At 44.6% G+C, this 18,018-nt stretch overlaps 1 protein-coding gene across 13 annotated transcripts in view; it reads right to left on the bottom strand.

Moving 5' to 3' along the window:
• Window positions 1–18,018, bottom strand: part of LOC139541722 (disks large homolog 1-like) — a 269,358-nt gene that overhangs the window by 154,629 nt on the left and 96,711 nt on the right. For 7 of the 13 annotated variants that reach the window (XM_071346676.1, XM_071346677.1, XM_071346678.1 and 4 more), the window contains one exon: window positions 10,373–10,480. The exons of 5 other annotated variants lie outside the window; for them this stretch is intronic. In XM_071346676.1, coding sequence (XP_071202777.1) covers window positions 10,373–10,480 — 108 coding nt within the window. Of the gene's footprint in view, window positions 1–2,714; window positions 2,820–10,372; window positions 10,481–18,018 lie in introns of those variants that run through there. One more of the 13 variants, XM_071346689.1, reaches the window with a different exon arrangement.

Genomic DNA, 18,018 nt, shown 5'->3' with positions numbered 1-18,018 from the left:
GACTTGCCCGCGCGTCGTGAGTTTAGATTGTGTACTGAACGCGCGAACAACAAGGAGGATTTGGACATAAATGATGGACATTATCAAATAAAACAAACATATATTTTTGGAACTGGGATTCCTGGGAGTGCATTCTGAAGAAGATCAAAGGTAAGTGAATATTTATAAGTTATACGTTTTTTAAATCTGACACAGCGGTTGCATTAAGGAGAAGTGGATCTAAAATTCCATGTATAACACTTGTATTTTCAGCAACATTTATGTTGACTATTTCTGTAAATTGATGTGGCTCTCTGCAACTTCACCGGATGTTTTGGAACTACTGAACATAACGCGCCAATGTAAACTCAGATTTTTGGATATAAATATGAACTTTAGCGAAACAAAACATACATGTATTGTGAAACATGAAGTCCTATGAGTGTCATCTGATGAAGATCATCAAAGGTTAGTGATTAATTTTATCTATATTTCTGCTTTTTGTGACTCCTCTCTTTGGCTGGAAAAATGGCTGTGTTTTTCTGTTCCTTGGCTCTGACCTAACATAATCGTTTGGTTTGCTTTCGTCGTAAAGCCTTTTTGAAATCGGACACTGTGGCTGGATTTACAACAAGTGTATCTTTAAAATGGTGTAAAATACACCTACATACAATTTTAATGATGGGATTTCTGTTGTTTTGAATTTGGCGCCCTGCAGTTTCACTGGCTGTTGACGAAGTGAGACGCTACCGTCCCACATACCCTAGAGAGGTTACTACAGTCCATATACTGGATAATAATATACTGTAAAGCCTTAATACAGTCCATATACTGGATAATAATATACTGTAAAGCCTTAATACAGTACATATACTGGATAATAATATACTGTAATGTAAAGCCTTAATACAGTCCATATAATGGATAATAATATACTGTAAAGCCCTAATACAGTAAATATACTGGATAATAATATACTGTAAAGCCTTAATACAGTAAATATACTGGATAATAATATACTGTAAAGCCTTAATAAAGTCCATATACTGGATAATAATATACTGGATAATAATATACTGTAAAGCCTTCATACAGTACATATACTGGATAATAATATACTGTATAGCATGTATTACTCGGACAGGACAAACCGACTCCAATAAACTGAACCTACATTTTGGCTAAAATAACCATCACTCCATTCAATCAATGCAGACACATAAATTGAGCAGGTAAAACGTAACAGATGAAGTGACGTGGCTCAATAACATCTGCCTCACGTCTAATCAATCACCATTTGAAACATGACATCATCGTTGGCACAACCCCCGAAGCACAGGAACATAATCCAGCTCCATTCAAGCCTCTGTTCCTGCTGCTCCTACTGGTTAATTACCATCAACATGCATCTCTCAGAGACACACAGCGTAGCGGACAGACAGACAGACAGACAGACAGGGACACTGAAAAGGGTTCATTTGTCTCTAGTTCTACTCTAAAAGTCACTCAGAGGGCTATTTGCTTACTAACTTACTGCAGCTCAGCTCACGTAGCATTGCAGCACAGCTCTGTCTGTCTGTCCAGCGGCATCACACCCACGGTAAAGAGTAGGCTGAGATCTGTGCTGTGGGAGCAGTGTGTTACTGTGGAAGGAGTGGGATGTGTGTGTAAAGTCAGAGTGTCGTGCTAGTGCTGGGATGTAATGTAGGTGTGTGCTGTTAGAACAGCAGAGAGTTCCTGTTGTCGGAGGTGAGAGCAGAAAGGGAGCTAAAACAATGCATCGTCATGACGCCAAAACAAATCTGCTTTACATTTAGAAAAGGGCATTATCATTCCTATAAGACTACAACACCAGGAAACAGGCTCTCTCAAACAGCACCACATAAACACTAAACAATCAATAACCCTGATCAATGTCTCCAAATCAACTCCATACAAAACAATCAACAACCCTGATCAATGTCTCCAAATCAACTCCATACAAAACAATCAACAACCCTGATCAATGTCTCCAAATCAACTCCATACAAAACAATCAACAACCCTGATCAATGTCTCCAAATCAACTCCATACAAAACAATCAACAACCCTGATCAATGTCTCCAAATCAACTCCATACAAAACAATCAACAACCCTGATCAATGTCTCCAAATCAACTCCATACAAAACAATCAACAACCCTGATCAATGTCTCCAAATCAACTCCATACAAAACAATCAACAACCCTGATCAATGTCTCCAAATCAACTCCATACAAAACAATCAACAAACCTGATCAATGTCTCCAAATCAACTCCATACAAAACAATCAACAACCCTGATCAATGTCTCCAAATCAACTCCATACAAAACAATCAACAAACCTGATCAATGTCTCCAAATCAACTCCATACTAAACAATCAACAAACCTGATCAATGTCTCCAAATCAACTCCATACAAAACAATCAACAAACCTGATCAATGTCTCCAAATCAACTCCATATAAAACAATCAACAAACCTAGCTTCATATATAAACAGTAAACAAATCCTACAAACAACCTAAAAACCAACTTCACAGTTGTTAGTTAGCTCATTCACAGTGGTTGAAAACACAGACAGAAGTCTGGAAATGTTCACTGCATAGAGTAAGAGGGCAGTGAGAGTCCATCAGCTTACAGTGTCAGTCAATGACAGACCCTATGACACCGACCAACAATAAATTACAGTATATACATCCCCCGCTACCTACCAGTAAGGTCTGCTGCAGTCCCTTGGTTCTCCTCATGGTCTTGATTAGGCGCCAGCCTATCTTTTTGGCGTACCACACTGAGGCCAACATGTCCCCCTCTGGTACGGCTCGCGCTAACACACACACACACACCTCCTGATCGTGGGTCTGTCTGTGGGGACCTGAAAGGGGTCTGTCGAGGAGCAGAGCTCAGGAGATGCTAACTTGTCCCCCTGCGTCGCACAACACAGCCAGCATGACACCGCCAAGCAGTACGCTGAGCCACAAGCCGGAGTGTGTGTATGTGTGTGTGTGTGTGTGTGTGTGTGTGTGTGTGTGTGTGTGTGTGTGTGTGTGTGTGTGTGTGTGTGTGTGTGTGTGTGGCGGGTACGAGATAAGGAACCGCTGCTCTGTCTGCTTCCAGCGGTAGACAGACAGACAGACAGACAGACAGACAGACAGACAGACAGCACACTAAGGGACAGTGATGAGAGACGAGTGGTTGGCATGGGAGGGAGAGAGCAGGTTTAGAGGACTCTAAATTTCCGTCTGCTGAATCATTCACTTAGAGAGAGAGTGGAGGGGGGAGAGGGGAGGGGAGAGCGAGAGAGAGAGGGGGGCGAGAGAGAGAGGGGGGGAGAGAGAGAGAGAGAGAGAGTGGAGGGGGGAGAGAGAGAGAGAGAGAGAGAGCGAGGAGGTGAGAGAGGGAAAGGCAGAGGTGGATCATTTCTCACCGTTGTCTCACTCGTCACCCTCCCTCCTCCCAGCCCCATCACCACATTCTGTCCCTCCTCCCAGCCCCATCACCACATTCTGTCCCTCCTCCCAGCCCCATCACCACATTCTGTCCCTCCTCCCAGCCCCATCACCACATTCTGTCCCTCCTCCCCTCCTCTCAGGCAGGAGAGCCCCTCCACTAAGTTATACTAGAGAGTTCCTCCACTAAGTCATACTAGAGAGTTCCTCCACTAAGTCATACTAGAGTCCCTCCACTAAGTCATACTAGAGAGTCCCTCCACTAAGTCATACTAGAGAGTCCCTCCACTAAGTCATACTAGAGAGTCCCTCCACTAAGTCATACTAGAGAGTCCCTCCACTACGTCATACTAGAGAGTCCCTCCACTACGTCATACTAGAGAGTCCCTCCACTACGTCATACTAGAGAGCCCCTCCACTAAGTCATACTAGAGAGCCCCTCCACTAAGTCATACTAGAGAGCCCCTCCACTAAGTCATACTAGAGAGCCCCTCCACTAAGTCATACTAGAGAGTCCCTCCACTAAGTCATACTAGAGAGTCCCTCCACTAAGTCATACCAGAGAGTCCCTCCACTAAGTCATACCAGAGAGTCCCTCCACTAAGTCATACTAGAGAGTCCCTCCACTAAGTCATACTAGAGAGTCCCTCCACTAAGTCATACCAGAGAGCCCCTCCACTAAGTCATACCAGAGAGCCCCTCCACTAAGTCATACTAGAGAGTCCCTCCACTAAGTCATACTAGAGAGTCCCTCCACTAAGTCATACTAGAGAGTCCCTCCACTAAGTCATACTAGAGAGTCCCTCCACTAAGTCATACTAGAGAGCCCCTCCATTAAGTCATACCAGAGAGCCCCTCCACTAAGTCATACCAGAGAGCCCCTCCACTAAGTCATACTAGAGAGCCCCTCCACTAAGTCATACTAGAGAGCCCCTCCACTAAGTCATACTAGAGAGTCCCTCCACTAAGTCATACTAGAGAGTCCCTCCACTAAGTCATACTAGAGAGTCCCTCCACTAAGTCATACTAGAGAGCCCCTCCACTAAGTCATACTAGAGAGCCCCTCCACTAAGTCATACTAGAGAGTTCCTCCACTAAGTCATACTAGAGAGTCCCTCCACTAAGTCATACTAGAGAGCCCCTCCACTAAGTCATACTAGAGAGTCCCTCCACTAAGTCATACTAGAGAGTCCCTCCACTAAGTCATACTAGAGAGTCCCTCCACTAAGTCATACTAGAGAGTCCCTCCACTAAGTCATACTAGAGAGTCCCTCCACTAAGTCATACTAGAGAGCCCCTCCACTAAGTCATACTAGAGAGCCCCTCCACTAAGTCATACCAGAGAGCCCCTCCACTAAGTCATACCAGAGAGCCCCTCCACTAAGTCATACTAGAGAGCCCCTCCACTAAGTCATACTAGAGAGCCCCTCCACTAAGTCATACTAGAGAGTCCCTCCACTAAGTCATACTAGAGAGTCCCTCCACTAAGTCATACTAGAGAGCCCCTCCACTAAGTCATACTAGAGAGCCCCTCCACTAAGTCATACTAGAGAGCCCCTCCACTAAGTCATACTAGAGAGTCCCTCCACTAAGTCATACTAGAGTCCCTCCACTAAGTCATACTAGAGAGTCCCTCCACTAAGTCATACTAGAGAGTCCCTCCACTAAGTCATACTAGAGCCCCTCCACTAAGTCATACTAGAGAGTCCCTCCACTAAGTCATACTAGAGAGTCCCTCCACTAAGTCATACTAGAGAGTCCCTCCACTAAGTCATACTAGAGAGTCCCTCCACTAAGTCATACTAGAGAGCCCCTCCACTAAGTCATACTAGAGAGTCCCTCCACTAAGTCATACTAGAGAGCCCCTCCACTAAGTCATACTAGAGAGCCCCTCCACTAAGTCATACTAGAGAGTCCCTCCACTAAGTCATACTAGAGAGCCCCTCCACTAAGTCATACTAGAGAGCCCCTCCACTAAGTCATACTAGAGAGTCCCTCCACTAAGTCATACTAGAGAGTCCCTCCACTAAGTCATACTAGAGAGTCCCTCCGCTAAGTCATACTAGAGAGTCCCTCCACTAAGTCATACTAGAGAGTCCCTCCACTAAGTCATACTAGAGTCCCTCCACTAAGTCATACTAGAGAGTCCCTCCACTAAGTCATACTAGAGTCCCTCCACTAAGTCATACTAGAGAGTCCCTCCACTAAGTCATACTAGAGTCCCTCCACTAAGTCATACTAGAGAGTCCCTCCACTAAGTCATACTAGAGAGCCCCTCCATTAAGTCATACTAGAGAGTCCCTCCACTAAGTCATACTAGAGAGTCCCTCCACTAAGTCATACTAGAGTCCCTCCACTAAGTCATACTAGAGAGTCCCTCCACTAAGTCATACTAGAGAGCCCCTCCACTAAGTCATACTAGAGAGCCCCTCCACTAAGTCATACTAGAGAGCCCCTCCACTAAGTCATACTAGAGAGTCCCTCCACTAAGTCATACTAGAGAGTCCCTCCACTAAGTCATACTAGAGAGTCCCTCCACTAAGTCATACTAGAGAGTCCCTCCACTAAGTCATACTAGAGTCCCTCCACTAAGTCATACTAGACAACAACTTTAGTTAACACACAGAGCTCCACCACAGCAGGCTGAGTTTCCGACCAGCCATTTCACTCGCTCAATCACTCCTTCACTTCCGTCCCTCCATGTCTCTCTCTCAGAGGGCAGAAGGTAACACTTCTCATAGTCTACCCTAATATAGTACATTAGCTTAATGACACAGAGAGGTATTGGCCTGGGATCACTAAGGCTTCATTCACAAAGGCAACCCAATTCAGATATATATGTTTTTCTCACTAATTGCTCTTTTGACCAATCAGATCAGCTCTCAAAAAGATCTGATGTGATTGGTCAAAAGACCAATTAGTGAAAAAACATATCTGAATTAGGCTGCCTGTGTGAACTTTCTCTAGGTGTGTCCACACTGCACCTCAGCCCTGGGATAAGAGATTTTTTCCCGGGGCTAACATAGTATTCACACTTACACATTCTAGTGGGCTAGCACCAACCTTAGCCCAGGGCTAGCTGGTCCTGCTCCGGAGCAGGGTTAACGTCGACTTTACGGGGTTAGCCCCAAAAACACGGTGAAACAGGGTCAAGAACAACGCCCAGAATGCTCACTGTCCAATCACAAAAGCTGCACTCTCACTTAATTCACATATGCGTGTGATGCCTGTAATGTGTTCTGTATGTTATATCGATAAGTAACATTTCCCTGTAATGTGTTCTGTATGTTATATTGATAAGTAACATTTCCCTGTAATGTGTCCTGTATGTTATATTGATAAGTAACATTTCCCTGTAATGTGTTCTGTATGTTATATTGATAAGTAACATTTCCTCCATACATCTGAGGGCAAAAAGCCAAAATTCTTTCAACTGTGCAAAAACATTGGTTGCTATTGCCGAACAAAATGGTGTGCTTTGCAGGCTGGCTAATGTCTTCTCACTCTACAGCTGAAAGGGCAGCAAACCCTCAATTTTCATCTGTTTTCTATTGACATTTAGTTGGATATATCCATGATAATAATATTGTTGTATGATTTGGCCAGGGTCAGAAAAGTTCATGTCTCGTTCGTGCACAGCATTCTCTGTACAGGGGTGAGATAGCATTTAAAAATGAAACACTGTTGCTGAGGTCCGACAAACCATCAGTGTTGGAAATCAAATGCTCGGCTAGAAGTAAGAGCAAATTATGTGGTAATAAATGTCTTATTGTTCATAATGTTGTTCGCGTGTCAGAGATAGAATTTTGGTTGCGTGTCAGATATAGAATGTTGGTTGCGAGTCAGATATAGAATGTTGGTTGCGTGTCAGATATAGAATGTTGGTTGCGTGTCAGATATAGAATGTTGGTTGCGTGTCAGATATAGAATGTTGGTTGCGTGTCAGATATAGAATGTTGGTTGCGTGTCAGATATAGAATGTTGGTTGCGTGTCAGATATAGAATGTTGGTTGCGAGTCAGATATAGAATGTTGGTTGCGAGTCAGATATAGAATCTGGCCCATCTATCCGTATGGCACCAGGCCACCAGGCCCATCTATCTGTACTCTGTATGGCACCAGGCCATACATACATTCACCATTAGCAAATGATCAAATCAAAATGTTATTGGTAACATACACATGGTTAGCAGATGTTATTGGTCACATACACATGGTTAGCAGCTACAAGCCCATCTATCTGTACTCTGTATGGCACCAGGCCACCAGACCCATCTATCTGTATGGCACCAGGCCACCAGGCCCATCTATCTGTATGGCACCAGGCCACCAGGCCCATCTATCTGTATGGCACCAGGCCACCAGGCCCATCTATCTTTATGGCACCAGGCCACCAGGCCCATCTATCTGTATGGCACCAGGCCACCAGGCCCATCTATCTGTATGGCACCAGGCCACCAGGCCCATCTATCTTTATGGCACCAGGCCACCAGGCCCATCTATCTTTATGGCACCAGGCCACCAGGCCCATCTATCTGTATGGCACCAGGCCACCAGGCCCATCTATCTGTACTCTGTATGGCACCAGGCCACCAGGCCCATCTATCTGTACTCTGTATGGCACCAGGCCACCAGGGCCACCAGGACCACCAGGCCCACCAGGCCCACCACTCCCATCACCTTGCCCAGACCTGCATTAAATGGAGCAGTTGAAGAGAACTCATGCAGTTATTGGCCAGAAGGAGCCACTTATCTCAGCATTGACTCTCTGCTCCTACAAACACTAGGTTCACTGGACAGGAGATGGCTACTGAGGGGAACAAAATGAAATCTGACAGGATGGTTGAAACCATAACCATCAGCCAAACATTTTTCAACGGTCTATTTCCCAGAAGGCCGTTTTTCATGACAATAAAGCTTACTTCCTCAATGAAAATGAGCTGAAAACTAAACAAATGTATATGCCAACAGTTGCTGATCAAATCAAAATGTTATTGGTCACATACACATGGTTAGCAGATGTTATTGGTCACATACACATGGTTAGCAGATGTTATTGGTCACATACACATGGTTAGCAGATGTTATTGGTCACATACACATGGTTAGCAGATGTTATTGGTCACATACACATGGTTAGCAGATGTTATTGGTCACATACACATGGTTAGCAGATGTTATTGGTCACATACACATGGTTAGCAGATGTTATTGGTCACATCCACATGGTTAGCAGATGTTATTGGTCACATCCACATGGTTAGCAGATGTTATTGGTCACATACACATGGTTAGCAGATGTTATTGGTCACATACACATGGTTAGCAGATGTTATTGGTCACATACACATGGTTAGCAGATGTTATTGGTCACATACACATGGTTAGCAGATGTTATTGGTCACATACACATGGTTAGCAGATGTTATTGGTCACATACACATGGTTAGCAGATGTTATTGGTCACATACACATGATTAGCAGATGTTATTGGTCACATACACATGGTTAGCAGATGTTATTGGTCACATACACATGGTTAGCAGATGTTATTGGTCACATACACATGATTAGCAGATGTTATTGGTCACATACACATGATTAGCAGATGTTATTGGTCACATACACATGGTTAGCAGATGTTATTGGTCACATACACATGGTTAGCAGATGTTATTGGTCACATCCACATGGTTAGCAGATGTTATTGGTCACATACACATGATTAGCAGATGTTATTGGTCACATACACATGATTAGCAGATGTTATTGGTCACATACACATGATTAGCAGATGTTATTGGTCACATACACATGGTTAGCAGATGTTATTTGCGAGTGTAGTGAGATGACGGTGCATCCATAGCTAACATTCACCATTAGCTCACAGCAGAGCCAGCTACAAGATCACAAAGACACACAAATGAGCCCTTTTGCAATCCAAAAGCCATGACATCCATGTAAACAGAAAAGACAAAACAAAGTTGCTCTAGCCATCTCAAAGCTGGCAAGCTCTCTATGGGTAATGGTGCCACCTAGGGGTGGCAACGTGTTACTGCAACACTGGCAGGAATACTGACAATGTAAGAGCTATAGAAGTGTCATCAACAAATGAAAGAACTAAAAAGCAACAACAAAAAAGCTTGGGTGGCGATGTGGTCAGAATGGGAAGCCATGTGGTCAGAGTGGGAAGCGATGTGGTCAGAGTGGGCAGCCATGTGGTCAGAGTGGGCAGCCATGTGGTCAGAGTGGGCAGCCATGTGGTCAGAGTGGGCAGCCATGTGGTCAGAGTGGGCAGCCATGTGGTCAGAGATGTGGTCAGAGTGGGCAGCGATGTGGTCAGAGTGGGCAGCGATGTGGTCAGAGTGGGCAGCGATGTGGTCAGAGTGGGCAGTGATGTGGTCAGAGTGGGCAGCGATGTGGTCAGAGTGGGCAACGATGTGGTCAGAGTGGGCAGCGATGTGGTCAGAGTGGGCAGCGATGTGGTCAGAGTGGGAAGCGATGTGGTCAGAGTGGGAAGCGATGTGGTCAGAGTGGGCAGCGATGTGGTCAGAGTGGGCAGCGATGTGGTCAGAGTGGGCAGCGATGTGGTCAGAGTGGGCGGCCATGTGGTCAGAGTAGGCAGTGATGTGGTCAGAGTGGGCAGCGATGTGGTCAGAGTGGGAAGCGATGTGGTCAGAATGGGAAGCGATGTGGTCAGAGTGGGCAGCGATGTGGTCAGAGTGGGCAGTGATGTGGTCAGAGTGGGCAGCGATGTGGTCAGAGTGGGAAGCGATGTGGTCAGAGTGGGAAGCGATGTGGTCAGAATGGGAAGCGATGTGGTCAGAGTGGGCAGCGATGTGGTCAGAATGGGAAGCGATGTGGTCATTCCGAGGCGACGTAACGGAGCGTGGCACAGCAGGTGGTTGGGTCAGTTGGTGTTACCTGTAGAAGGGCGTGGTGGGTAGCATACAGCGTAGAGAAGTCAGGAACAGGAACCTCCTCATAGCCTACAGGCGAGCCAGCGTCGAAGATACACTCCAACGACTCTACCTACAGTACAGAGGACAGGGACTCAGCATGTTACTACAAGGTGTACACACACAGCATTTGGAAAGTATTCAGACCCCTTGACTTTCTACACATTTTGTTACGTTACAGCCTTATTCTAAAATGGATTCAATTGTCCCCCCCGCCCCTCAATCTACCCACAATAGCCCATAATGACGAAGCAAAAACAGGTTTTTAGGTTTAAGCTTTCAGACCCTTTATTCAGTACTTTGTTGAAGCACCTTTGGCAGCGATTACAGCCTCGACTCTTCTTGGGTATGACGCTACAAGCTTGGCACACCTGTCTTTTTGGACTTCTGTCAGGTTGGATGGGGAGCGTCGCTGCACAGCTATTTTCAGGTCTCTCCAGCGATGTTCGATTGGGTTGAAGTCCGGGCTCTGGCTGGGCCACTCAGGGACATTCAGAGACTTGTTCCGAATCCACTCCTGCGCTGTCTTGGCTGTGTGCTTAGGGTTGATGTCCTGTTTCGAAGGTGAACCTTCGCCCGTGTCTGAGGTCCTGAGCACTCTGGAGCAGGTTTTCATCAAGGATCTCTCTGTACTTTGCTCCGTTCATCTTTCTCTCGATCCTGACTAGTCTCCCAGTCCCTGCCGCTGAAAAACATCCCCACAGCATGATGCTGCCACCACCATGCATCACTGTAGGGATGGTGCCAGGTTTCCTTCAGACATGAAGCTTTGCATTCAGGCCAAGGTGTTCAATCTTGGTTTCATCAGACCAGAGAATCTTGTTTCTCATAATCAGTCTTTAGGTGCCTTTTAGCAAACTCCAAGCGGGCTGTCATGTGGCTTTTACTGAGGAGTGGCTTCCCCCATTACTCAGTTTGGCCGGGCGGCCAGCTCTTGGAAGAGTCTTGTTGGTTCCAAACTTGTTCCATTTAAGAATGATGGAGGCCACTGTGTTATTGGGGACCTTTAATGCTGCAGAAATTTGTTGGTACCGGTCCCCAGGTCTGTGCCTCGACACAATCCTGTCTCGGAGCTCTACGGACAGTTCCTTTAACCTCATGGCTTGGTTTTTGCTCTGACATCCACTGACAACTGTGGGACCTTATCTAGACAGGTGTGTGCCTTTCCAAATCATGTCCAATCAATTGAATTTACAACAGGGACTCCAGTCAAGTTGTAGTAACATCAAGGATGACCAATGGAAACAGGATGCACATGAGCTCAATTTCAAGTCTCATAGCAAAAGGAATACGTATTTAAATAAGGTATTTTTGTTTTTTGCAAAACTTTCTAAAAATCTGTTTTTGCTTTGTCATGATGGGGTATTGTGATGTCATTATGGGGTATTGTGATGTCATTATGGGGTATTGTGATGTCAATATGGGGTATTGTGATGTCAATATGGGGTATTGTGATGTCATTATGTGGTATTGTGTTTAGATTAATGAGGATATTTTTTTATTTATGTAAATACATTATTTCGGTAAAAAAAAAATTAAAAAGTGCAAAAATTTATAAAAAACAGTTTTTGCTTTGTCATTATGGGGTATTGTGTGTAGGTTGATGAGGGGGAAAAAACTATTTAATCCATTTTAGAATACGTCTAACGTAACAAAATATGGAAAAAGGGGAAGGGGTCTGAATACTTTCCGAATGCACTGTACACACACAACTGAGAGACACTGAAATGTATTCACACGCAGTGATGAGGTAGGATCAGTATAAATCAGATGATATCAGCCAGGATGCTGTCTGCTCAGATGGATACTGTAGCCCCCTCAAACTCTGGACCTCGAAGCCAGTTCCAAATCAAATCAAATTGATCACATACACATATCCACTGCATATGTTATTGTTCCCCTCTAATCAGGCACTGATTAGATCTGGGACACCTGGTGGGTGCAATTAATTATCAGGGGGAACAGAAAACCAGCAGCACCCCGGACCTCGTAGGGTCAGAGTTGAATAACCCTGCTGTAGCCTATACTAGGAACGTAACACTAAGAGAAGCCAAAGTTCCTCCCCTGAAGAGAACGCCAAGCTCACAGAGACCATTTAAACTCCACATAAACACACAGACTGATCTCCATGCAAAAATCCACACACTTGGATTTCTTCAAGATGAACAGAGATGATGCGATGGTTGAATGGAAGAAGACCGTGACAGCATGAAATGGCAGATAAAGCAGCCGCGGTATGAGAGTGAGTGGGAGTCATGGCGATGTAGAGGGCTTTGAAAACAACAGAAACGTGCGACTGTGCAGCCAGCAAGACGAATGTGTGAGCTGTACGTACATCACCAATGGAAATGCACTACGAGTATCCACACATCCTTTACACAACCACTTCCTGATAAAAATGTTAGAGAAACACGTTATATAACAACTTAAGAAACATGTCCAGCAACTATGCCACTACACAGTGAGGGTGAAGTTATATTTGTGAGTGTGGAGAGGTATGACGGTGTGGCGTGTGTCATAAAAGTGTGCGGCTGTGTGTGTGTGTCTAGGTTTGTGTGTGTGTGTGTGTGTGTGTACACTTTATGCTTTTGTGTTTGTGTGCCTGCGTGTTATTCTGGCCAGTACATAAGGTCATGAGGGACAGTGCAGTTGGGTGCAGGCTGGCCCAGCCCCCACAGCCCTGAGGGACCGGAGTCCTGGAGAGAAACAAGATGACTGCTCCATCTGTCAGGGCCTACAGAGCCAAGCAGCCCAATGGGATGCTACTGTGAGGCTACGCAAACACCCCGCACGGGGCACCACCAAAATAACCACACAGAGACACACAGATCACACACTGAACGAACAAACAAAACACTAGTGTCACAACGAATCTTTAAAAAGAGTCAAAGGCATCACTGAAAACTGTACTTGGGTTTAGTCAATTAGCTATATTGCTTAGCTCTAGTAAAGAAGTTGCATTATGTCAATGTTCATTGTCTGTGTCAAAGGCTAAATACAATTCAGAAGGCAGGGTGGAGCTATTGCCATATTGTCTTTACATATCCAACCCTGTCTGAGCTAATACAGGTCCCAAGGTCCTAGAGGTGGTCAATATATGATTGGGCCAAAAAAATAGTTGCAGAGAAGTGGTCCTCCCAACTGCAGTGACAAGAATAATCCACTAGGTGGCGGAATAGAGCCATTATGAACAATGAACATGACATCCAACTAGTTCCATTTAAACTGGTGTACACAAACAAGATTTTGCCCTCGATTAAGCTTTCCCAGGCAAGCTTTTGAGATCAGAGACAAAATCCCTATGTTGTTGCCTTCCTCAGGGCACACGGCCGCCACGGAAGCTCATTAAATGTGAGTGGGTCAGAGACGCAATCTGAAGGCTACTGATCCCGTCTTTGAGCAGTCCCAGACGTCCCGATATGTTATAACATGTTTGATTTTATGGGCACAAAATCTGCAATCCTCTTGTAGTATGAGATGGGCAACGACAAGTTCTGAGAACCGTGATTAACAATAGCCAATGAGAGCTCGCCAGAGAAGAAGCCAGTGGGGTTGATGACGTTCAGCTTCACCCAGACAGAATGTGTAGACTCTCCGAGCAGGAGTAATGCTCACTACTATTATGCGTTTGTAATTGCCTTTAAAAAGGTTCAATATGCTGGAATCACTGTCTAATTTCAGTTTATGTGACAAAACAAGCACTCAGAATGTTGAGAATAATTGTACCATCTAAACCGCTGTGAAATATATTTTCAATAACATTGTATTTTCAGCTGTTTGAAGCTGGTGTACGAAACCGAAAGTAAAAGACGCAAAAAACTAAACGTAAGAACGGGAAGCATAGAAATACTGCTTATCTTAACCGGTGTAAGGTCATAATCGAAGTAAGCATACACCGATTAAAACACCTGATTTTCTGAGTAATCTTTAGAATTATTATGACATGTAAACGGCTTAAATGGGTTTTCCTGGGGAGTATCTGATCGGCACATGTCACATCGCAATCCTTAGCTCTTTTGCGCGTGTGAAGTGACTTTGAAAAAACGAAAAGTATGAATCTTAGAAATAGTTTCCACGAGAAATAAGAATTTGTTCTTAACTGACTTGCCTAGTTAAATAAAGGTTAAATAAAAAAAATATATTAAAAAAAGACAAACTTTATATGTCCAAACTCAGAATAATGGTTGCTGTGGTAGAAGATTAATTTTGATTAGCAATTCTCTGCATTTATCAAAGTCCCATCAGATAGCTTGATTTCAGATGTGTCCATGTAAACAGGATTATTAGGTAAATCGTTATTCTCGCAAAGCATGTCAACGTTTAAATCCAGCTATTATATTAATCAGATTATTCACACTAATCCTATTATTATGTACTGTAACCAGACAGCAGGTATGGAGAATCCTCACGACGCCCCTGTCTGCGCCACATCGTTTAGTGTGCTCACTACAACGTTGGCAAGACAACAAACTACAGGAAAGAAATGGTTCAATGTGAGAGGCTCAGCATTGTTAGGACTTTGAATGTCTTGTTGTGTTCACCCGGCATGACTGTAGCCTGTCTGGCTTGAAGACCGATTGAGAAACATCTGAACTGTTCTTAATGTCACATGATTAGTGAGAATGTCACAATGTACTGCAGCCTACTATGATGGCTTTAGTCCAACCATGTACTTTGCATACAAAATAATCCCATGTACAGTCACATAACCTAAATTATGGTAGTCTCTGATGTAGAACACAGAGACAACACGGCAGCACCATATCTAGTAACAACATGGCAGCACCATACACAAAGACAACACGGTAGAACCATATCTAGAGACAACACGGTAGAACCATATCTAGAGACAACACGGTAGCACCATACACAGAGACAACACGGTAGAACCATACACAGAGACAACACGGTAGCACCATACACAGAGACAACACGGTAGCACCATATCTAGAGACAACACGGTAGCACCATACACAGAGACAACACGGCAGCAACATATCTAGAGACAACACGGTAGCACCATACACAGAGACAACACGGTAGCACCATATCTAGAGACAACACGGTAGCACCATATCTATAAACAACACGGTAGCACCATACACAGAGACAACACGGTAGCACCATACACAGAGACAACACGGTAGCACCATACACAGAGACAACACGGTAGCACCATATCTAGAGACAACACGGCAGCACCATATCTAGAGACAACACGGTAGCACCATACACAGAGACAACACGGTAGCACCATACACAGAGACAACATGGTAGCACCCTATCTATAAACAACATGGCAGCACCATACACAGAGACAACACGGTAGCAACATATCTAGAGACAACACGGCAGCACCATATCGAGAGACAACACGGTAGCACCATACACAGAGACAACACGGTAGCACCATACACAGAGACAACACGGTAGCACCATATCTAGAGACAACACGGCAGCACCATATCTAGAGACAACACGGTAGCACCATACACAGAGACAACACGGTAGCACCATACACAGAGACAACATGGTAGCACCCTATCTATAAACAACATGGCAGCACCATACACAGAGACAACACGGTAGCACCATATCTAGAGACAACACGGTAGCACCATATCTATAAACAACACGGTAGCACCAGACACAGAGACAACACGGTAGCACCATACATAGAGACAACACGGTAGCACCATACATAGAGACAACACGGCAGCACCATATCTATAAACAACATGGCAGCACCATACACAGAGACAACACGGTAGAACCATATCTATAAACAACACGGTAGCACCATATCTATAAACAACAAGGTAGCACCATATCTATAAACAACACGGTAGCACCATACACAGAGACAACACGGTAGCACCATACACAGAGACAACATGGTAGAAACATATCTATAAACAACACGGTAGCTCAATATCTATAAAATACACGGCAGCACCATACACACAGACAACACAGAAGCACCATATCTATAAACAACACAGAAGCACCATATCTATAAACAACACGGTAGAACCATCCACAGAGACAACACGGCAGCACCATACACACAGACAACACGGTAGCATCATACACAGAGAACATGGTAGCACCATATCTAGAAACAACACGGTAGCACCATATCTAGAGACAACACGGCAGCACCATATCTAGAGACAACACGGTAGCACCATATCTAGAGACAACACGGTAGCACCACATCTAGAGACAACACGGTAGCACCATATCTATAAACAACACAGTAGCACCATATCTATAAACAACACGGTAGCACCATATATATAAACAACACGGTAGCACCATATCTATAAACAACACGGTAGCACCATATCTATAAACAACACGGTAGCACCATATCTATAAAAAACAAACACGGTAGCACCATATCTATAAACAACACGGTAGCACCATATCTATAAACAACACGGTAGCACCATATCTATAAACAACACGGTAGCACCATACACAGAGACAACACGGTAGAACCATATCTAGAGACAACATGGCAGCACCATACACAGAGACAACACGGTAGCAACATATCTAGAGACAACACGGCAGCACCATATCGAGAGACAACACGGTAGCACCATACACAGAGACAACACGGTAGCACCATACACAGAGACAACACGGTAGCACCATATCTAGAGACAACACGGCAGCACCATATCTAGAGACAACACGGTAGCACCATACACAGAGACAACACGGTAGCACCATACACAGAGACAACATGGTAGCACCCTATCTATAAACAACATGGCAGCACCATACACAGAGACAACACGGTAGCACCATATCTAGAGACAACACGGTAGCACCATATCTATAAACAACACGGTAGCACCATATCTATAAACAACACGGTAGAACCATATCTAGAGACAACACGGTAGCACCATACACAGAGACAACACGGTAGCACCATATCTAGAGACAACACGGCAGCACCATATCTAGAGACAACACGGTAGCACCATACACAGAGACAACACGGTAGCACCATACACAGAGACAACACGGTAGCACCATATCTAGAGACAACACGGTAGCACCATATCTAGAGACAACACGGTAGCACCATACACAGAGACAACACGGTAGCACCATATCTAGAGACAACACGGTAGCACCATATCTAGAGACAACACGGTAGCACCATACACAGAGACAACACGGTAGCACCATACACAGAGACAACACGGTAGCACCATATCTAGAGACAACACGGTAGCACCATATCTAGAGACAACACGGTAGCACCATATCTAGAGACAACACGGTAGCACCATATCTAGAGACAACACGGTAGCACCATATCTAGAGACAACACGGTAGCACCATATCTATAAACAACACGGTAGCACCATATCTATAGACAACACGGTAGCACCATATCTATAAACAACACGGTAGCACCATATCTATAAACAACACGGTAGAACCATATCTAGAGACAACACGGTAGCACCATATTTATAAACAACAAGGTAGCACCATATCTATAAACAACACGGTAGCACCATATCTATAAACAACACGGTAGCACCATATCTATAAACAACACGGTAGCACCATATCTAGAGACAA

The sequence above is a fragment of the Salvelinus alpinus genome, chromosome 16 (genome assembly GCF_045679555.1).
Source record: "Salvelinus alpinus chromosome 16, SLU_Salpinus.1, whole genome shotgun sequence".
Lineage (NCBI taxonomy): Eukaryota > Metazoa > Chordata > Actinopteri > Salmoniformes > Salmonidae > Salvelinus > Salvelinus alpinus.
The sequence above is the reverse complement of the archived record's forward strand: the minus strand, read 5'-3'. Positions and strand labels throughout refer to the sequence as shown.